Source organism: Manihot esculenta, chromosome 10 (assembly GCF_001659605.2).
Source record: "Manihot esculenta cultivar AM560-2 chromosome 10, M.esculenta_v8, whole genome shotgun sequence".
NCBI classification, from domain to species: Eukaryota; Viridiplantae; Streptophyta; class Magnoliopsida; order Malpighiales; family Euphorbiaceae; genus Manihot; species Manihot esculenta.
This window is the reverse complement of record NC_035170.2, coordinates 11,935,928-11,960,006: the sequence shown is the minus strand read 5'-3', so window position 1 is coordinate 11,960,006 and position 24,079 is coordinate 11,935,928. Positions and strand designations below refer to the sequence as shown.

General features: G+C 38.5%; 1 protein-coding gene across 1 annotated transcript; it reads right to left on the bottom strand.

Moving 5' to 3' along the window:
* Positions 1 to 6,387: 6,387 nt before the first annotated feature.
* LOC110624185 (L-2-hydroxyglutarate dehydrogenase, mitochondrial) lies at positions 6,388 to 9,955 on the bottom strand. The gene is made up of 4 exons (XM_021769302.2): positions 9,261 to 9,955; positions 8,714 to 9,150; positions 7,122 to 7,281; positions 6,388 to 6,644 (listed from the first exon to the last, which is right to left on the bottom strand). The coding sequence occupies exons 1-4, from the start codon at positions 9,792 to 9,794 to the stop codon at positions 6,531 to 6,533; spliced, it is 1,245 nt and encodes a 414-aa protein (XP_021624994.2). The 5' UTR covers positions 9,795 to 9,955; the 3' UTR covers positions 6,388 to 6,530.
* Between the last annotated feature and the right edge of the window lie 14,124 nt (positions 9,956 to 24,079).

Genomic DNA, 24,079 nt, shown 5'->3' with positions numbered 1-24,079 from the left:
CATCCTCAGGTGGTACTCCAATCAATCTTGCTGATCGACGAGTTCCTCTCATCCTGTTTTCTGAAAAACAGTACACATCACAAGCAACATTAGCATCATATGGTTCATGTGGGCACACATGAACCCGCATCACATACATCACATATCATAGCATATCATTAATGCACATGCTTATTATCATGGCATTCCACATCATCATGCAAGACAGGACTCCACATCCTATCCTAGTGGACATGATCTTTTCCTATTGTGCTTGACCTTCTATAACATCTATGAGCCCGACACTCTAGGTCCGACCATATGAACCTAGGGCTCTGATACCATTCTATAACGACCCGAAAATCGGACCGCTACCGGCGCTAGGATCCAGATCGGCTTAAGGCCGCCGGGACCCGTAGCAAGCCTGACATAAAACCTGTAAACCTGTATAATTCCATACATGATCAACAACATACATAAAAATTAAAACTTTTCTTTCCATGAACATCAACCAAACTCAACCTGTGCATAAACTTTAACATAACATTGATCCCTCTGTGGGATCTCATCTGTGCCCCCACTGGGTAACATAACATCTATTGAGTTGGTTTACATAAATATCATAAAAATCTCTAAGATCATGTAATTAACAAGGGATAACAACAATCTATGGTCAAGCACACACTAACATCCATAAAACTCATTACATAACTACACTGTACTATTACATTGTAATTTGATCATGTCCATTGCTAGCTATTACATAAACATGACTTCTGTACTCTATCCGGACTCCTGCTATATCCTGTGCCTGCAAGCCTGGGGTATAGGGAGAGGGGTGAGCTAAAAGCCCAGTGAGTAGAGCTAGTAAAACACGTTAACACTATGCTCTATGAAATGCATCATAACACAAACAATTCACATAAGGGTTGGGTGAACTCGTCACCAATTAGTCCAAGTTAACTCTGTGCCAGGCCTGTAGAATGGGGTCCTGGTCTTTCCTGTCAGAACATACATTACTTACCATTTTCCCAAGGCCTCCTCTGGCTCCTGGTCTTCAAGTCCCATAACCGTGCTAGACCATAGGATGGGATCCTGGTCTTTCCTTACTCTGTGCCAGGCCTGTAGACTGGGACCTGGTCTTTCTTACTCTGTGCCAGGCCTGTAGCATGGGGCCTGGTCTTCCTGTCATGGACTAACTGGGTCATCCGACATTCACCCACAACAACAACAACTTATGCAATGCGGCATATTCGTGAAAACTAATGCAATCATCCTATTGCATAATCATGATGCATGAAACATGATAAATCATTTAATTTAAAAGATTAAGTTTTAGTTCCACTCACCTCTGGCTAACTCTGACAATACCGAAGCAGCTGAACTCACTGCTGGGGTCCTCGGTTCCTCGGGTCCGAACCTACACAGGTGGACTCAAATGAGGGACCAAACATACGTAATTACAACTCTAATATACTCCCCAAAAACCCCCTAAAACATCCTGAAAATATCACATAGAGATATGCATGAAATGGCTGAACAGGGCACTTTCGGCGGCACCTTCGGCGGCCGAAAGTCCTGGACAGATCCGAAAGTCAGGCACTTTCGGCGGCACCTTCGGCGGCCGAAAGTCCCAGACAGAGACGGAAGTCTCTTTTCGGGGGCAACTTCGGCAGCCGAATGCTGCCTCTACAAAGGGGGTTCGGCGACCGAAACTCCCTTCGGCGGCCGAACCTGGTTTCTGCCAGAAGGGCAGAAACTTGGTTCACATGAATCCCTTGCCTCCCAAAACCTCAAATCAAGCATATATCTCGATCAAATCATGCATACAAGTTCCTAGGGGCCTCAAAACATCAAATACCCCCACTACAACACTTCAAACATACTCAAACAAGCCACATTGTTCAAAACATCAATATTAACCCATAAACTCAACATATACCCTAACATGCATTTCTACTCATAGATCTTGCATAAAACTTATTTAAAACACATAAGGAGCTTAAGATCGGCTCTTACCTCTTGAAGATCGAGAGGGAGACGACCTAAACTTGGAGATCCACAAAAATGAGCTCCTGAGTTCCCAAAGCTCCAAAACTTGCTTTAAACGCTCAAAACTTGCAATGTGAGTTTAAAACTCAAGAAAAATGGAAGAGATTTGGAGGAAGAACACTAGAGTTGCAAAGGGAAGGTCGGAAGCTTGCTGTGGCCGAAAATGGGAGAAAACTCGCCCATTTCGACTAAGTGCCCCTTTTATAGGTGGCTGGCCAGGCCACGTTCGGGAGCCGAAAGTGCCTCCGCATCCATGCAATGTTCGGCGGCCGAACTTGACTTTCGGCGGCCGAACCTGAACTTCCCTAACTCATGCTTTCGGGGGCCTCACGTGCCTCCAAAACGCATGCATGTTCGGCGGCCGAACTTGACTTTCGGCGGCCAAACCTGGGTTTTCCTCCAAGGACTTTTCATGCAAAAACTCATTCAATTTCATACTCAAAAGCATTAAAAACATGAAAACATTTCATAAAAACATGATTCTACCCTTCTAGAGGTCTCCGACATCCGAGATTCCACCGGACGGTAGGAATTCCGATACCGGAGTCTAGCCAGGTATTACATTTCCTTTTCATATAAATGGGTCATTGATTCTGGTGCCATAGATCACATGACAGGTAATTCTCATAATTTTACTAGCTTTCGATTTTATAAAGCTCCTTCTCCTATTATTATAGCTTATGTGTCAACCTATAATGTTGGAGATTTTGGGACAGTTAAACCTACTCCTATTACCCTATCATCTGTGCTAAGTTTACCTAGTCTTGTCTTTAATTTAATTTCTGTGAGTAAACTTACTAAAAATCTAAATTGTTGTGTTTCCTTTTTTATTGATCATTATCTCATTTAGGATCTTGTGACGAAGCAGATTATTGGTAAAGGACATGTATCTGGGGGTCTATACATTTTAGATGCATGGGTGCCTCGGTCTGTTGCTTGCTCCAATGTCGTGTCTTCGTTTGAAGCATATTGTCGGTTGAGACACCCTTCTTTACCGGTTTTGAAGAAGCTATGCTCTCAATTTCATAAGGTATCTTTACTGGAATGTGAGTCATGTTATTTTGTAAAATATCATCGAAACTCTTTAAGTCCTAGAGTCAATAAACGAGCTAAGTTTGCTTTTGAATTAGTTCATTAAGATGTTTGGAGCCTATGTTCGGTTGGATCTAAGACTGGATTAAGATATTTTACCACTTTTGTGTATAATTACTCTAGAATGACTTGGATTTATTTTATAAACCATCGTTCGGAAGTGTTTTCTCATTTTTCTACCTTTTGTGCTAAAATCAAGACTTAATTTAATGTTTTTGTGAAAATTTTGCGGAGCGACAATGCTAAAGAATATATGTCAGAATCATTCCAGGCTTATATGACTCAACATGGTATTCTTCACCAATCGTCATGTGTTGATACACCCGCTCAAAATGGGGTAGCTGAAAGGAAGAATCGACATCTCCTTAAGACTGCTCGAGCTTTGTTGTTTCAAATGCAAGTTCCTACGCAATTTTAGGCCGATATTGTCTCTATCGCATGCTTTCTCATTAATCGCATGCCCTCCATAGTACTAAACAGTAATTATAATGTCCTCTTTCCTAAGAAGCTATTATTTCCTCTTGAACAACGACTGTTTGGCAGCACTTGCTATGTTCGGGATGTCAGACCTTATGTGACTAAAGTTGATCCTAAAGATTTGAAGTGTGTTTTTTGGGCTATTCTCATCTTCAGAAGGGGTATCGGTGTTACTTTTCGGATCTCAACAAATATCTGGTCTTAACAGATGTAGCATTTTTTGAGCAAATTCCTTTTTATCCTATTGCACAAACCTCTCCTGATTAAGAGGAGGACGATGAGTGGCTCATCTATAGAATCATATCTGATAGTGGGACCTCTTCGACTATGCCTTTTACTGTACAATATGATGGTAACATTCCTCCTAGTACTCAGCCTTCTGTTAAACCGTCAGTTGTTCAAGTTTACTCTCAGAGACCAGTATCTGATGATACATGTCCTGCACCAGAATCTTCTTCGCTATCGGATCCACCACCGAGTGACCTTGACCCCCCCCATTACTCTTCGTAAAGGTAAACGATAGTGTAAATCTATCTATTCTGTTGCTAACTTTCTGTCTTATGATCACCTATCTCTTTCTTCTACCTCCTTAATTGTCTCTCTAGATTCTATTTCTTTGCCTAAGATAATTAAAGAGGCCCTGGCTCATTCTGGATGGCGTAATGCAATATTTGAGGAGATTAAGACTCTAGATGAAAATCATACATGGGAACTCGTTGATTTATCCTCTAGCAAGAAAACTGCGGGCTGTAAATGGGTTTTGCTATCAAAGTCAATCTAGAGGGCTTCATAGCGAGGCTTAAGGGCCATTTTATTGCCAAAGGTTATGCCCAAACCTATGGCGTTGACTATTCTGACTTTTTCTCTCCTGTGGCAAAATTATCTCAGTTCGCTTGTTCATCTCCCTAGCTGCTTCTCAGCATTAGCCTTTACACTAGTTAGATATCAAGAATGCATTTTTACATGTTGACCTCCAAGAGGAGGTGTATATGGAGCAACCACTAGGGTTTGTTACTCAGGAGGAATATAGAAAAGTCTGCCATTTGAAAAAATCTTTGTATGATTTGAAGCAGAATCCTCGTGCATGGTTTGGCAAGTTCAGTGAAGTTGTTCAAAAATTTGAGTTCAAAAAAAAAACAAGTGTAATCATTCAGTCTTCTATAGAAATTCAGATACTGATATTATTCTCCTTGTTATGTATGTTGATAATATTGTCATTATAGGAAATGATAGTACAGGGATCTTTTCTCTTAAAAACTACTTGCATGCGAGTTTTCATACCAAAGATTTGGGTCAGCTTAAGTATTTCTTAGGAGTCAAAGTTTTAAGAAGTAAAGGGAAATTTTTCTGTCTTAAAAGAAGTATGTCCTTGACTTACCTGCAGAAACTGGGAAGATAGGAGCTAAACATGTAGCACACCAATGATTCCTAATATATGTCTTACAAAGAATAACGGAGACCCTTATGATGATCCAGAGAGGTACAGGAGGTTAGTTGGAAAGCTGAACTACCTTATGGTGATGACTCAGTCAAATATTGCTTTTGCAGTATGCATAAACTAGTTCATGTCTGCATCTATGGTGAAATATTGGGCCGCTCTAGAACAAATTCTAAGTTATCTAAAAGGAACTCCTAGACCCAGTATACTCTACAGTGATCATGGACATACTCTATAGTGATCAGGGCCTCCTTGACTTACTTGCAGAAACTGGAAATATGGGAGTTAAACCATGTAGCACACCAATGATTCCTAATATATGTATTACAAAGGATGACGAAGATCCTTATGATTATCCAGAGAGGTACAGGAGATTGGTTGGAAAGTTGAACTACTTTATGGTGATGACTTGGCTAGATATTGCTTTTGCAGTAAGTGTAGTAAGTCAGTTCATATCTGCACCTACCGTGAAACATTGGGCCGCTCTAGAACAAATTTTATGTTATCTAAAAGGGACTCCTGAACTCGATATACTCTACAGTGATCATGGGCAATACTGCACTTGAGTGTTTTTCTGATGCTGACTGGGCGAGATCCAAAAGTGATAGAAGGTCAACTATAGGCTACTGTATACTTGTTGGAGGAAACCTAGTGTCTTGGAAAAGTAAGAAGCAAAAGTGTGGTATCCAGATCCAATACCGAGTCAAAATATAGGGCCATGAATCAATCCACTTGTGAGATTTTGTGGATAAATCATCTATTGAAGAAAGTTGGTATGGATGTTGCGTCACTCACGAAACTTTGGTGTGATAATCAGGCTGCTCTTCACATTGCTTCCAATCCAGTATACCATGAACGAACTAAGCATATTGAATTTGATTGTCATTTCATCTGTGAAAAAATTTAAGAAAATTTAATCTTTACCAGTTATGTGAAGACAAGAGAGCAACTGGGTGATCTACTCACCAAAACTTTAAATGGGCGTCGAATAGAATATACTTTCTAACAAATTGGGCATGATAAACATCTATGATCAAACTTGAGGGAGAGTATTAGAGTGTGAACATAATCTGTACATAATCATAAGAGATTACATAATAATAGGTTAATTGATTGATAGAAAATTTTTAGGAGTTGTCTTAATCTGTATATGTACACACTTACTTCAATGGAGAAATATACTGAAATTGCCCAATTATTTCTTATCTTATTATAGATACTATAGCTGGTAAAGGCTTCACAAAAATAACACCAAAGAAACACAGCCAATTAAAAAGGCTTTTCGGAAATTTGATATGATTGCTATTATTAAAGAATACTGTTTAAAGCACTGTACAAATTGCGGATTGTTTGTTTTTTTTTTTTTTTTGGTACAATTAGTTCCAACTGGAACTTGAACTCAATGCTTCATAATTCCACAGAACACAATTACCAATGAGCTAAAGATTATTCGTACTTAATGTACTTTTTGAAATCATATCTACAAGTCATATCATTTCAAGAATCTGGCAGCTATATATTCAGCAATCGCCATGCTTGACGTTAGACCAGGTGACTCAATTCCAAAAAGGTTCACAAGACCTGGCACTCCATGACTATCTTCTCCCTGCAATAAGGTTGTAAGTAGTGTGCAACTCTCAATCGAAAATGTAAACCAGCAAGATACCACTGGAATTCACCATTTGTTCTATTTTCCATCAACAATACAATTGTTATTGCTAGAAGTAGAACAATGCAGCTAATAGATTCACTTGGAAATCTTATGAAGTACAAATGACAATGAGAAGACATCCTGATTTATTTCCTCCTAATTAATTCCACGCAATAGTATACAAATTGGAATATTTGTCTAGTTCTGTGCTCTCTGCCTACTTCTCTATTTCTTTCTTCCCTCAACGTCATTAACTCAGCCATATTACACAAACACCAAATCCTATCTGACGTTTCCTTTTCTTTTTCTTCTATATCTTTTTTATCATAATCCATGTTTATTGTTTTCAGATTTTAACTTGACAAGGATTTCCATATGCGTCTAGAGGTGGCAATTTGGATTCACAATTCACAGGAAAAGGAAAGTGTTTACCTGTATTAAAAAGTCAATATGAGACCGTCCAGGACCAGAAATTTTTGGTCGAATCCCTGCATAACCGGGCTCCAATGATCCATCCTTCATACTTGGATAGTACTTCCTTATCTCTGGGTAAAATCTTTCTGCATGACTAGCACTAACAGAATAGTCATACCTGAAAGCAACAACTGAAATAATTGAGCATTTATAATTAAAGACAACAATAGAATAAGATTGTTTTATGTCTCAGATACACAATTAAACATTTTCCTTCCATATGCTCACTATCTACCATATATCAGCATCTGAGCAATCATTCTATCAATAAAGTAAATGCATGGATTAAATAATGGAATTCAAGAAATTAAGCTTTTTGTTACCATATTCGCATTATAAAACAGATTTTTCAAAATCACTTGTGTAAGGACCGTTGCAGCTGTTAAGTACAAGTAAAGGCTGTTACTGACTGTAATTATTGTTGGGAGAGAATCTTGGATTTTTTAACAGCAATCATATGAAGGGCAGCATAAGAAGCCTTTTTCTTTTTTGGCAGAAAGCTAATTGGCATATTCATTCAGCTTCTTAACACTCTCTCTAGGCATTTGGCCACTTTTTCTTAATTATCTATCAATAATATCAAAGAAAGTTTTAGACTTTAATATGTTTACTAAGTATAAATTTAGGCCTTGCAGGATAAAATTTAAGAAGATAAATAATCATGAAAATAAGTCATAGCTAATGCATAAATAAGTCCAATATAATGGATAGATAAATGAAAATTAACAAAAAGAAAAATTACCTAGTTATTTTTGTTTTGAATTGATTGATATTAATGCTGTCTAAGGATAATGAATATAATCTCTTTATTGACATTGTTATGCTTATTATTCAGTTGTAGCTTATTTTAAAGATATCTTTAAATATCTGTTCATTCATGAACTTCACAAATTTTGAAAAGAATTTGCATAGCAATAGGCCGTCATTATTATGTTACAGCCAATTCAGGCCTGTTCCTATTACTCAGGATTGTGACCACAAACACAGCCGCTACAACAATTTAAAACCATGGCATAGCTAGAATGTGAATTCAATATCACTGCCACTGCACTCATAGACATATATTTCTATCACACAGCAACTTTGGCATGACACACAACTAAAGTGACCTTAACCCAATCATAATTATATAACCTTTCATACCGCAGTAGATTAGGAAATAAAACTGAATCCACCTAGCAGACTCCTTATAGATGTTTCAAATGCACTTTCAGGAGAGGCTATTAGCTCTATATATGTAGCTGCTCCCCGAGTCAGATATGGAAACAATACATGACAAAAATATTAGCATTTGAAAGAGTTTAAAATAAATGATTGTCAGGAATTCATAATGTTGTTTCAGCATTAAAAATCAAAGAGTAGATTCTTTCTAGATAGTCTCCTACATGCTAACCATTTAATGCAGAACTAAGTAGCCATTACTTCTAAAATAACAGCTAATATGAAAACGGCTCCAGATGATATATATATATATATATATACATAGAGAGAGAGAGAGAGAGAGAGAGAGAGAGAGAGAGAGAGAGGGAAATGGCCAAGCAAAGGATTACTTGTCTAGAAAGCTTGAGATATCATCTACACCATGAATCCACTCAACATCTGGGCCAAACTTAACTTGGCCATCCAAATCCAGGGTAACATGCACTCCAAGGCCTCCATCCTCAGGTATAGGGTATATTAAATGCTGGAAAGGAGGGACTCTAGTATTTGTAAGGGTGAAGTAGCAACCACGAGCATAATGTGCAGGTGGAATCATACCACTGTTTAGACCATTAAATCTCCTTGCAAGAGGAACGGCACTCAATCCTGCAGAGTTCACAACAAGCTTGGGAATAAGTATAAGCTCCGGGTGCAATGGAGACTGTCCATCCCAGCTTTGAAGATGATTGCTTCCCACTATATGAAGCTGCAAATGGTTTCCCTCAAGATGGCCACTATTGACTGTAGAATTGTAAGAGAAGGTTGCCCCATGACTTTCAGCTTCTCCCTGGAAAACAACAAACAATTAAGCCTTAATCCCAAACTAGTCCTGGACCTAAAAGAATTCACCAATTTGCTCCAAGGAAACGAAAAAGATAAGCAGAAGGTATTCATTACCATTAAAGAGAGCAAAAGAGAATGCACATCAATGATCCCAGAAACAGGGGAAAATAAAGCCTTGAGGCATTGCAATTGAGGTTCCATTTTCATGGCTTCAAAACCCTCCAACATTCTCAAGTCGTCCACCCCATTCTGAGCCGCACGATTCATTAGCTGATACAGGTTTGGAATTTCTGCAGGCGAAGTGGCGACTATGAGCTTGCCCGTCTGTTTGTGCGGAATCCCATGTTCAGAGCAATAAGAATAGAGCAAATTTCTTCCCCTCACGCAAAACAAAGCCTTGAGGGAATTGGGCAGGTAATAGATGCCTGCGTGAATGACTTGGCTATTCCGAGAGCTGGTACCGGCGCCGAATGTCGAGGCGGAATCCACCACAAATACCTCTCTACCCTTGAGAGCAAGCTCTCTCGCCACCGCTATGCCCACAACCCCCGCTCCTATCACCACACAATCTACCTTCTCTCTTGGTGTGCTTGAGGTTGAAATTGAGCTTATTCTTCTTTTGAAGCTTCGAATTGTGTGCTTGAGCATCTGCTCAATCCTTTCTCCTCCTCCACAACAAACAATCTTCAAATTCAGACTCTGCCCATTATGCCGTAGGACTGAATGATCAGAAGATTAGTCTCCTACGGCCGCGGGAGCGAGATAGAAGTATGAATACAGAAAATGAGGGGCAAACAGAAAATTATTGGAAAATGTTTTTCTTATTGTTATGTTTTGGGTAATTTAGGATTTAGTCTCTGGGTATTACCATTATTAACAAGTCAGTCCCTGTATTTTTAGAAACCTATTAAAACGTTCTTATGTTTTCTCTCCGTCAACGAAATAGTCCTTCTGTCTATTTTTGCCGTTAAAAATATAGTAAAAGACTATATTACCCCCCATTATTTTTCTCCTTCTCCTCCTCCTTCCTTTTCTTCTTCATCAATTCTTCTTCTGCTTCTTCTTCTTCTCCTTCTTCTTCTGCGTCTTCTCCTTCTTCTCCTTCTTCTTCTCCTTCTTCTTCTTTTGCTTCTTTTTCTTCTTCTTCTTCTTCTTCTTCTTCTTCTTCTTCTTCTTCTTCTTCTCCTCCTTCTTCTTCTTCTTCTTCTTCTTCTTCTTCTTCTTCTTCTTCTCCTTCTTCTTCTTCTTCTTCTTTCTCTTCTTCTTCTTCTTCTTCTCCTTCTTCTTCTTCTTCTTCTTCTTCTTCTTCTTCTTCTCCTTCTTCTTCTTTTTCTTCTTTCTCTTCTTCTTTTTCTTCTTCTTCTTCTTCTTCTTCTTCTTCTTCTTCTTCTTCTTCTCCTCCTCCTCCTCCTTCTTCTTCTTCTTCTTCTTCTTTCTCTTCTTCTTCTTCTTCTTCTTTTTCGGAGGAGGAGGAGGAGGAGGACGACGAAAGAAAAGACAGGGACTATTTCGTTGACAAAAAGAAACGATAAGGACGTTTTAATAGATCTGAGAAAAGATAGAGACTATTTAGTTGACATAAAAAACGATAAGGACGTTTTAATAGATATGAAAAAAGATAAAAATATTTTAATAAATTTTTGAAAATGTAAGGACTAACTTGTTAATAATTGTAATATACAAGGACTAAATAAATGGTTTTATTTGAGGGTAAAATTGGATTTTAAAATTTTTCTCTCTCCTCCTTTATCTAATTTTAACGGAAAATAGGACGGAAGGACTATTTCGTTGACGGAAATAAAACATAAGGACGTTTTAATAGGTTTCTAAAAATACAGGGACTGACTTGTTAATAATGGTAATACCCAGGGACTAAATCGTAAATTACCCTTATGTTTTTATTAGGAAATTAACCATTTAGTAAACTATAGGTTAGTAAAATAATTATTTAATTCTTTTATTTTCAAAAATAAATTAAATAATCTATTTTTTTTTCAAATTTCTAAATATTTAGAATATTTTTATAAAAGAAAAAAATTACTTTTTAGTCCCTGAGGTTTAACGTAATTAATACTTCTGTCCCTCTATTTTGACGACCCAACACTTAAATCCTTCATTTTCTCTTTCGTCCGAATTCGTAGTCATTTTGGATTCGAATTCATAGTCTTTCCATTCAAATGACTGTTTGGTCAAAGAGTTTAAGGTGAGATAAAAATTTTTATCAAAAATATCCTTAATGAACTTGATAAAACCCTCTCAATGTAAAATCCCTTCATCCTTCTTTTCCCTCATATCTTCTCTCTTCTTTTCGGCCATTGTTGATTCTCCATTTTTTCTCTTTTCCATCTTTATTTTCACTCATATCTTTCTACTCTCTCATATATTTCTTCTCCCTCATATCTTCTCTATTTCCTTTCAGCCATTGTTGATTCTTTTTTTTTTTTTCTTATTTTCATCTTTCTTCTCCCTCACATCTTCTCTTTCCTTTCGGCGATTGTTATGAATCATCAAGTGGGTCTACCAAGTACTGGAATAGAAGATTGAAGAATGTGAACTGCAATGTGGCAAAAGGGCTTGGATAAGAATTTTTGAGTCAGCCGAAAACCCTAATAAGCCATATTATTTTTACAGAGATAATGTGTGTGGAAGATTTCGTGGGTGATGTGAATCTGTGAATCAAAGTTCAACTCTATCAAGTGGCAGCATTAACGTGGATGAGGGATGGAAAATCGAAAAAAGAAGACCTATAGAAGAAATGCTAGAGAAGGTAATAGAAGATATTGCAAAGATGAAGAATGATCTGAAGAAGATGAAGGAAGAACAAAGAGCTACTAGAGATGAGATTGCAAATATTGGGGGGAATTATGTGCCAATTGAGAATAATTTATATTGTTTTGATTTTTATTGTAGTTGGAGTAACAATGAAAGTGATTTGAAATAATATGTACCAGAAATTTAGATAATAGAAACTACATTTTTTTTGCTGTGAATATATATTTTGAATTTACAGTAGTACGATGGACTAAAATGATTGAATATTTAATTTTATGAGGACGTAAGTGTTTGAAAAACTGAATATATGAGGACTAAAGTGTTTGAAAATTTAAAAATACGAGAATTATAGTGTTTGAATATTTAAATATATGTGGACTATAGTGTTGTGAACTTTTAGTTAATTAAGCAACAGTATCCTTTACAGATGTATTATTTTGTTACAAAGTATTTTATCCCTATTCACATATAAAAATGTTATAAAAAAGTAGCTAACAAGAAATGTAAACGCATACACAGGATGTGAAAAAAATTGAATATTCATTCATATAAAAGCTTGATCATTTGAATAATAACATGATCAAGTCCATTACATTGCAAATGAAATTTTTTCCATTACATTACAAAATATATGCAAAAAACCTATCTAATTTCTTCAAAGTTGTCCAAAATAGCTTTACAATATCTGCATATCTGAAATGACTAGTATATATCTAAAATAGCTGCACATCAAAAGATCCCAAAACCTGCAAATGAAATCTGTGAAAAAAAAATAAACATAAAAAACTGCACACTAATTATATAAAAAAAAAATCACAATTTCATCCAATTTAGACTAAATTAAAACTCACCAAATCTGTCCAAAAAAACATGTTGCATATTTAATATATCCAACAAAAAACTCACAACCTGTACACCTGTCCACAAATTGTTCATTCTCTCCTCACACCCTTCATATTTAATTAACAAATTGTACCTCTCAGATTTATCCATTGCTGTCTACAAAAATAAAAAGGAAATTACAAAATTAATTCCTAACTCATTAAACCCCCTAATCTTAATAATAAACCCTAGAAAAATCAATAAATAAAAAATTAATTATTATAACTCAAAAAATCTAAACAGTAAAGCAACAAATTTTTCTTCATCGTAAAACAAAAGGGATTTTCATACCTTCAAAGTGGACCACGCTCCACCTTCAGAATATGGTGAGTTTAGTGCTTTTCGAGAAAATTAAGGAAATGAGAGACAATGGGACCACAAAGAGAGAAGTTTCGATAGAGAGAGAGATAGAGAGAGCACGAGAGAGAGAGACAGAGAGAGCACGAGAGAGAGAGAGACAGAGAGACCACAGAGAGAGAGACAGAGAGCGCGAAAGAGAGGGACAAGGCTTCGACAGAGACAGAGAGCGCACAAAAGAGAGGGACAAGTTTTGATTGAGATATAGAGGTTTAGTTTCGACAGCGAGAGAGAGATAGAGAGAGCGCGAGAGAAAGGGACAAAGCTGAGAGAGAGAGAAGTTTAGACAAAGACAGAGAGAGCGCGAGAGAGAGGGAGAAGAAAGAGGGAGAAGAAAGAGAATAGGGTTTCGTGATTTTGAAATAGATGAACTTTTTGTGAGGGTTAATTTTGTCAATTCATGTGTTCCAAACGGCCATTTTGGACGGAAGGACTATGAATTCGAACAGAAGAGAAAGTGAGGGACTTAAGTGTTGGGTCGCAAAATAGAGAGATAGAAGTGTTAATTACGTTAAATCTCAGGGACTAAAAAGTAATTTTCCCTTTATAAAATAAAATTTTATTATTAATCGCTTGAGACGAGTGGTTCGATATTAATATTTTTAAATTAGGTCACATCTTAACTTATATGTAAAATGTTACAAGATTACACAATTATTTATGGTACAAAATTATGAGAATATGATACCAACTACGTGCTAACTTAACTACTACTAAACTTGTCCAAAATATGTATAGTACAAATTTTAATCTCATAAGTGAAATAAAGCGAAATACTACTCAAATATTCAAAAAACTACCGATTCATAAATGGAAAACTATTATTTTTTATATTTGCGCATAATTAACTATTTGGTTTCTCCTAGCAAAAACTTCACAAACTTACTTCTTCCATTATCATCCTTCATATCATGAAATATAGTCACATTAGGGTTGTGCAATTATTCAGTTAAATTTCAAATTGAAAAAGACCGAATCAAAATTAATTTAATTTGAAAAACCTAATTGAATTGAAATATAAAGATTAATCGAATTAAATTAAATAAAAAATAAATCGATTTAATTCGATTACGATGAATCTGATTTTCCTCTTACTCCATAATAGATCTGGTTTTCTTCTTGGTTCATCATATGAGTCCATCATATGGGTCTCTCAATGTTCGACTTGATGAAAGAACCTGCAAAATAAGGAAAGATGGTTAGGGGTTTACCGGGAATGCTCTCGGTGGAGACCCTCCGATGTTCAAGTCAGGTTCATGAACTAGTGTAATATGGATAAGCAAGAGTTGCAGAGAAAAATAAAGTAAAAGAATATGGAGCCGAGGAAGAAGCAGGAAGAAAAAGGAAGACCCCCCACCTTTCCTCTACTCGTGATGTATATCTACTTACAATGCTAGTTATTTCTGTCACTCAGCTCTGTACATAGGGATGTGTCGGGATTCCTCTCCATGCCAGGCGGCCATTTAATTTTTTTCAGCGCGCATGTGGGTAGGGCTACGAGGTGACTAAGCCTTTGCTCCCCTACTTCTTATCACGTCACCTGGCTAGGCTCCTTTTAGATGGGCCCATGCGTGTGACTTGTCCGGCCTGCTTCACATGGCCGGGCTGGGATGCGCTGCGTGGAGTTGGATGGCTTTGAGAAAAGCTTGGTGGACCTTGGGCCTGCGTCCTTCTTTAAGGCCTGGCCTTGCCCCCAGGTGCAGGAAGCCCGATGGTCATCAAAATGCCCCTTTACCTCCTCAGCAGTTATTCCATGAGTGATGAAGGGGTAAATCCCTAGGCCCCAATATGACCACGCTGCCCTACAACGACTCTTGTCAAAACATCCTTTCCTTGCCTTTTTATTTCTTTATCTCTTTACTTTGATGTTTGAATGTATGGCGATCTGGAGATGTGTATTCGATGATGAATAATATTTCACCTCGGCATGTGCCTCATTATTATTTTTTACTTAGACTGCCTTCTGGCTTTGCGATCTGCTCAAACCTTTTAAGACTTAACCCATTTTCTCCATCTGACTTGTGAATTTCTTCTAACCTAATTTGACTTAATCATAAAAGCCTTTAGTTAGATGCCCACTTAGCAAATTTCACCTTACTTGGCTTTACTTAATTGATGGACCAGGCTGTCTCTACTGGGACTTTGTCAATCGAACTGATCTGGGCTAAAAGCTCGGCGTTTGGCTAAACTTCTACCTTGCGAGTTTTTCTTATTTTCATGAGGGCATTTCTATCTTTGGCTCATGACCTCGTCGGTGCCGCGAGCTCGGATACATACTTAAAGAAATGTCTTATTTGCATGAATGCCTCGCATTAGACTATTTTAAATCTTGTTCTTGTTATGAGCTCGGACATCTTGTCCTTCTTGATGTAACCTTCTGACAGTTGGTGCGGTCTGAGCTGTGTGCTCCATTAGGATAGGGAGCTTGGCTTTTTTTTTATTTTCCTCTTCCTGGGTCATCTTTGCTAAGCGTTTGTTTACTGTGAGTTAATCTAAGCTGTGAGCACGACCCTTCGTTTCGTTTATCCTTTTGTGCATTTCGCATTTGCGGGCCTTTTCATATAGGTAGCTCAGCTCTTTGTTGTTTCTTCTACACTTAGCTTTATTCAACTCGATTGTTTACTTGTTGTGAGTCCGTCCGTACTGTGAGTTCGAGAGCTCGAATTTCTGTTCTTTGCTTTGGTGCCTCGAGCTCTTTTGCAAAGTCGGACTTAATTTCTTGCTTTCTTGTCTAGCCTTATACAGGCTATGTTTCAGCCTGACTGCTTGTTCGTTCAGCTTTAACTTTTCTTTTATAGGCTTATAGCCTTACCAGTACAGACATAAGGCTCAGCAGGGAGGTATGTCTGGCCCCTCTGGGCTTTTGGGGAGATCGACCACGGGTCGAATAGGTTGGACTATCTGTTTTAGGTTTGACCATACTGGGGTTCGATTCTTTTGTATCCAATGAGTTAAGACTTTTCACTGCCCCATCGGATCATTCAGAATGGTTCACTCGGCATTTTACATTGCTCCTTTCCCCTTGATCCTTTATCTGAGCATTTGGTTCTCGAGTATGTCTTGGTTGTTTGGATTTTTTGCCCCCAAGTGCTTTTCGGGCTGTCTTCCCTCAAGCGTTTTGCAGGCTCTTTGCTGCTTAGACCTTTCTCTAGGCTAACCGAACTAGTTTATTGCCAGTGGTCAATTCTCGAGGTCGGTGCCTCTTATGATTGCCTTTGGTCATTTGTTTGGTTCTCTGTCTTGGTATGCATTTCGCTTAGGATTCGCTTCGCCTTAATCTAATATGCCTATTCGCTTTACGCTCATTTTCTTGAGATCGGCATAACGCTTTGGCATGTTCGCTCCGTGAGCCTTACATTGGCCTTTAGTAGGCCGCACTGCTACATGATACGGGCGTTGGGGCGCCTTAATTTAATTTCCTTATACATTGGCTATTTTGCTAGATCGAGGTCTTATTAGCGTGTAATCCGAGCTCTTTTGAAAGGTTGGATTCAGATTTTTTGTTCCAGCACCCTCTGAGGTCAGCATGGCACTTTCGCGCTTTTGGCTGTTGTGTAAGATCAAAGTCTCTTTACCTTATGACCCGAGCTCCTTTGGGAGGTCAGATTTTAACTTTTCATTTGTGGTCCAGTGCCCCAATCTTTTATGTGATGTTGGAACTGTGTTCTTATGTGTTGTTTTTATGCGTTGTTATCATATGCCGCTGTTTACTGTGAGCATATGGTATTTTTTAATAAAAGGAGAAAGAATAGTTCCCTTCTATAATGACCTAGAAACCGGACCGCTACCGGCGCTAGGATTCAGATCGACTTAAGGTTGCTGGAACCCGTAGCAAGTCTACTATACATCCTGTGTACCTGATAAAATCCCATACATGATCATACATTTTCATAAATATTTTTCATTTCATATACCAAGCTCAACCTGTGCATGCATCATAAACTGTATACATAAAACCCACACTAGAGCCCTCATCAAATGCTCTAGTATGGTAAACATCACATGCCTCAAGCTTGGTTCAACATAACTTATCATTAAAACTTTTACATAATAATCATGTTGATCAAACATAAATTAGCCACATTTTTATTATCTTTATCATTGCTTATTTACACATTTTTCAACTTAATTTATGATTTTTATCTTGTTTTTACAGAAAAGGAAGAAATTGGAAAATTGGAGAAAAAGTGCAGAAAAGGCTGGAAAAGTTATTGGGTCAAAGTGATTTGGCCAAATCACTCGCAGAGACTGGCCAAATCACTCGCAGAGACAGAAAGCTAAAAATTGTACTGACTCACAGAAAGCGATTGGGGCAAGTGATTTGCCCAAATTACCCGCCCCAATCACATTGACAGTAGAAACTGACAGCAGAGCGAGAAAAAGGGAAAAATCAGATTTAAAAAGAAAAGAAGTCCAAATCCACCTCAAACACCACCAGCTCAATTCCAAAAGTCACGAGGATGTCCTTCTACCAAGAGAATTCCATCTACAACAAAATTCAAAGACAGAAGAGGAATTAAAGACCACAAAGACCAAGTCAAAATAGGAATTCCAAATCCTAATTGAACTTGGACTCTCCAACTATACGAAGGCAGCCTCCAGACCAGCAAAGGGGCATCTCTCACCTTTGGAAATCTGCAGAATTCAACAGGAAACCTACGGCAATCCCTTCTTCTCTTCTTTTCTCTTTTCTTTTGTGATTTTGTCCACCATGAGTGGCTAAATTCCAATATTTTCTAGTTGAAATTGGAGAAATTCAGATTTGTGATGAATTGGGAGATTTAAAACTCCATTATTAAACTCTTATTTGCTTTCAATATTTATGCAACTTGATCTTTCTATAATTATTGCTTTGCTTTTAGAATCAATTAAGGCCTGTTGCTTTTAATTGCTTGAGTAATATATTGTTTGAATAATTTAAGTCCATAATTGCTTAGATTGTTTAAACACAAGCATAATCAGTTGCATAATCTAAACTTGACCACGCGGTTGGCAAGGTTAGAGTTGGGTTTCTCTAAGTCCTAATGCAGTTAACAGTTGTTCGATGCTAAAAGCCCCAAGGACGTTCCTTGGCAACTTGTTAACTAGAGTTTGATTAGCGAACATTTCCTAATCAAACTAAAACTAAGGAGGAATTTAGATTGTGAGAAGCGTCTTCCACATCCTAAACTAACTTATTGAAATAAATAAGAGTATCGAAAAGATCAATGATCAATTCTAAACAAACTGAAATAGATCCATTCTTCAACTAGAATTCTTCTCCTATTGAAATTCTCATCTATTTAAATTATTGCTTTCTCTTGCTATTTAGTTTTAATCATCAAAACAAAACCCCCCTCTTTTAATTTCTTGTTATTTACGTGTCCAAATCATTATTAGAAAAATCCGTAGTGTCAAATCCCTGTGGTTCGACCCTATTGCCACTATCTACAAGTTAATTGTTGATTGTTTAATAGGTTTATTTTTGACGGCTTCGACAACCGCTATCACATGTTCACAGGGATTTACAAAAAACATAAACTAGGGCAAAACACAAATCTAATCCATTGCATAGTACATGTCCACTACTATTCTATTACATAAACTTATACCAGCCTCTAGCCGACTCCAGAGCTATTCCTTTACCCTGCAAACCTGGGGTTAGGGGAAAGGGATAAGCTACAAGAGCCTAGTGAGCAGCACATAAAATAGTTTAATAAACATATGCTCATATGGAATGCGTCACAACACAAACAATTCACAACAAGATGGACTTGTCACCAGTAACCCTCTACATATCCAATGTGCCCGGCCCTCGACGGAGCTCCTTAGGAATTCCTCTTAAACATAACATAATATATCCATAAATGCCAGGGGCGTAGAATGGACAAGCCCTGGTCTTTCTCTTACATCGTGTCAGGGGCGTAGAATGGGCAAGCCCTGGTTTTTCCGTATCATATCATATTATAACATCTCGAGGGCTAGTGGATCATCCAACATCCATCCACAACAACAATAAATTATGCAATGCATCATATTCGTGAATTCTAATGCAAAACAACCTACTACATATACATGGCATTCGTGATGCATGATTATGCTGAAAAGCTTAATTACTTTAAAACAATAGATTGGTTTAGTTCTACTCACCTCTGGCTGACGCTTGACTACAACTGTAGCAACTGACTCACTGCTAGCCTCTACAGTCTCTTGAGTCCGATCCTACACAAGTGGACTCAAGTGAGGGACCAAACATAACTCTAAACAACTCCCCCAAAAACCCCTTAAAACATCACAAAACATGCATACAAAACAAGCAAAGGAAGGCTAGGTAGAGGACTTTCGGCGGCAGGTTCAGCAGCCGAAGGTCCTCTACAGATCCAAAAGTCGGAGTCCTTCAGGGGCTGGTTCGGCGGCCGAAAGTCTTCCACAGATCCGAAAGTCAGGGACTTTCGGGGGAGGGTTCGGCGGCCGAAACTCCCTTACAGATCCGAAAGTGCATGCTTTCGGGGGCATGTGATCAAGCATAATTTAGCCACATTTTTATTATATTTATTACTGTTTATTTACACATTTTTCTAGCTTAATTTGTGTTTTTGTCATGTTTTTACAGAAAATGATGAAATTGGAAAGTTGGAGAAAAAGTGAAGGAAAAGCTGAAAAAGTGATTGGGTCAAAGTGATTTGCCCAAATCACTCACAGGAACTGGTCATATCACTCGCAGAGACAGAGACAGAAACTGGACTGAATCCCAGAGAGCGATTGGGGCAGATTGAGCAAGTGATTTGCCCAAATCACTCGCAGAAAACTGCTCAAATCACCTTGACAGCAGAAATTGACAGCAGAGGCGGGAAAACAGCAGGGAACCAAATTTTGAACTTTCAGAAGTCCAAATCCAACTCAATCACTACCAACACAATTCCAAGAGCCACGAAAGAGTTTCTCACCTAAGGAATTCCAGTTGCAATTAAATTCAACATCAAAAAAGGAATCACAAGCCAAATTAAAAAGGGATTTCAAAACCCTAGAAGGATGGAATTCTTCAGCTATAAAAGGGCAACCCCCAAACCAGCAGGGGGCATCTTCTGATCAGCTACTCATCATCCTCTCCCCTCGCCAGAAACCCTGCAGCTTCTTTCCTTTTCCTTTCTTTTCATCTTTTTATGTATTTAGTCCACCATGAGTGGCTAAATTCCTTCTTTTCTAGTTGAAGTTGGTGAATTTCAGATTTTGTGATGAATTGGGAGATTTAAATCTCCATTGTTAAACTTCTATTTATTTTCAATATTTATGCAATTTGAGCTTTCCATAATTATTACTTTGCTTTTAGAATCAATAAGGGCCCATTGCTTTTAAATTGCTTAAGTAATATTGTTTGAATGATTTAGATCCGTAATTGCTTAGGTTGTTCAAATACACATTTAATCAAAGTGCATAATCTAAACTTGACCATGCAGTTGGCAAGGATAGAATTGGGTTTCTCTAAGTCTTAATGCAGTCAACAGTTGTTCGATGCTACAATGCCCCAAGGACGTTCCTTGGCAACTTGTTGATTAGTGTTTGATTAGCGAACGTTTCCTAATCAAGCTAGAACTAAGGAGGAATTTGGTTGTGAGAAGCGTCTTCCATAACCAAAACCAATTTATTGAAATAAAATAGGAGTCCTAAATAATCAATGATCAATTCTAAACAATCTGAAATAGATCCATACTTCAACTAGAAGCTTTTCTCTTATTGATTTACTCATCTTTAAATTATTGCTTTCTTTTGTTATTTAGTGTTAATCCATCAACTCAAAACCCCCCTCTTTTAATTACTTGTTATTTACTTGACCTAGTCATTATTAGGAAAATCATTGGTGTCAATTCCCTGTGGTTCGACCCTATTGCCACTATCTACAAGTTTATTGTTGATTGTTTAATAGGTTTATTTTTTACGGCTTCGACAACCGCTTATCAAAAATTGGTGCCGTTGCCGGGGATTTGATTTAAACTAACGTATTTTCCCTTTATGACCAGGTCAGGCCGTAAAGACATTCTTCTTTACGACCCTGAGATTGAGAAAACTGCCAAGCACTTAAGGAAGCAAGCAAATTTGAGGAACCAAGCCTCAAAAGCATCTTCATCAGCAACACCATCTCACAGAGCCGTTGTTATACCTGTTGATTTTTCTGCACCAGCAAATTCACCTACCTCTGCACCAGCTGAAGCACTTGGTGTCACATCTGCCCCTGCTGCAGAAATTTTTGCACCAGCAGACTCTCCTACAGCCACTACTGCATTTGAACCTGATACCCGATTCCAGGTTATGGCAGAAAATCCAGCAATGGCGCAACAACCTGCTGTCCGTGAGGAAGTGGAACTTCAAGCTGGAAATTTGCTTATCCCTGTCCAAGCACCACAACAACAGCCACGGGAAAGAACTCTCGGAGAGCTAGCTGAACCAGCAGGAGACCAAGTACCCTTATGCATTGAATATCCCCCTTTGACAACACCATTTGAGTTAAAGACAGGCCTAATCCATCTCCTTCCCAAATTTAGAGGCCTAGAAAATGAGGATCCTCACAAGCACTTGAAGGAATTCCACATTGTGTGCTCCTCCATGAGACCTCAAGGTATTATTGAAGAGCATGTCAAGCTTAGAGCCTTCCCTTTTTCCCTTGATGACTATGCCAAGGAATGGCTATTCTACTTACCACCTGGATCCATCACATCATGGACTGGTATGGTGAGAGCATTCTTGAGAAAATTCTTCCCTACCTCAAAAGCCATAGGCATCCGTCGAGAGATAGGTGGGATAAAGCAAAAGCACTCTGAAGGCTTGTATGAGTACTGGAAGAGGTTCAAAAAGTTGTGCACAAGCTGCCCCCAACATGATATTTCTGACCAATTTCTCATTGAGTATTTCTATGGAGGTCTGATACCCGCAGAGAGAAAATTTATTGATGCAGCCTGTGGAGGATCCATTGAGAAAAAGTCACCTAGAGAGATGAGGGAATTAATTTCCACCATGGCTGCAGCTTCTCAACAATTTGGAGAACAAGAGCCACCATCAAGGAGTGTAAATGAGGTGAGTACATCCATTCTAGCATCCCAAATTTCTGATCTCACCAATGCTGTCCGTAGCCTTATTGTGGGTCAAACCCAACAAGTTCAGTAGATTCAGCAGCCCAAGCCATGTGGAATATGTGCCAACAACCACCCAACTGATCTATGTCCATCCCTTCAAGAGGAAGACCAGCAAGTCAATGCTGTTGGGGGTTTCAATGGGCAAAGAAGGTATGATCCCTATGCAAATACTTATAATCCAGGTTGGAGGGACCATCCAAATTTTAGTTATACAAGAGAAAATCAGTACCCAAGCTACCAGCAAAGGAATCAAGCTCAAGCTGCACCTCAGAACTCCAAAGCACCTCTTGAAGAGATTGTGCAGAATTTAGCAAATACTGTGCAAAGTCTTGAGAAACAAGTGAGTTAAATGGCCTCTTCAATGAGCAAATATGAGTTTCAAGGGAAGCTACCTTCCCAAACTGAGATAAATCCAAGACAAAATGTTAGTGCCATCACATTGAGGAGTGGAAAAGAGCTGCAAGATAATAGGGCTGAAAAATTACAAAAACAGACCATGGAAGAAATTCTGCCAGAAAGTGATCAGGGCAGTGATTTGCCCAAATCACTAGAGAAGGCAGAAAGTGATTTGCCCAAATCAACAGACCAGGCTGAATCCAGTCAAGGGCAGAAACAACAACCAGCAGAGAAATTTAAGGTACCTCCTCCCTTTCCAAAAAGATTTGCTAGATCTCAAAAAGAAAAAGAGGAAAAAGAAATACTTGAGACCCTTCGCAAGGTGGAAATCAACATACCTCTACTTGATGTCGTTAAGCAAATTCCAAGGTATGCCAAATTTCTCAAAGAGCTATGCACAAATAGGAGGAAACTTGCTGAACATGAAAAGGTAAATGTGGGGGAGTGTGTTTCAGCTGTCATCCAAAGGAAACTTCCAACCAAATGCAAAGATAGAGGCATGTTCGCGATTTCATGCAAAATAGGCAATGTGGGAATAAAGAAGGCCATGTGTGACCTTGGAGCTTCAATAAATGTCATGCCTCTTTCCATTTTTAACTTGTTAAATGCAGGTATACTCAAGGGCACTAGCATTGTGATCCAATTGGCTGACCGATCCGTCGTCCATCCCAAGGGAGTGCTAGAAGATGTGTTGGTGCAAGTTGACCAACTAGTTTTTCCAGCAGATTTTTATGTGATTGACATGGAGGAGGATAAGGGCAAAATCACCTCTGACATCCTACTTGGGAGACCATTCTTGAGCACAGCCAGAACAAAAATTGATGTGCATGATGGCACACTAACCATGGAGTTTGAAGGGGAAATTATCAAATTTAATGTTTATGATGCCATGAAATTTCCCAATGATGTTTCTCATGTTTATGGCCTTGATGTTATTGATGATTTAAGTCAGGAAATTTTTGATTATGATCAAGAAAACTTACTTTATGAAGGTCTTTGCAGGAGGGAAGAAGTGGACAGCAACACTGATACAGACCAGATGGAGTATTGTTCACAGTTGGTGGCGGGTGATTTGCCCAAATCACCAAACGATCTGCCCAAATCACTGGGGCAGACAGGCACAACAGAGAGTGATTTGCCCAGATCACCAGATAATCTGCCCAAATCACAGCCCAAATCAGACAGCAAACAGCAGAAATCAGAACAGGCAGTAGATACACCAGATCTGAAACCCTTGCCCAGCCACCTCACATATGCCTACTTGGGAGCTGGAAATACACTTCCAGTAATTATTTCTAACCAGCTCAGCCAAGAAGAAGAGGAAAAGCTCCTTGATGTGTTGAGGAAGCACAAGAAAGCCATTGGGTGGACCTTGGAGGACATAAAAGGCACCTCAAGACCATTCGGTGGAGGCTCAAG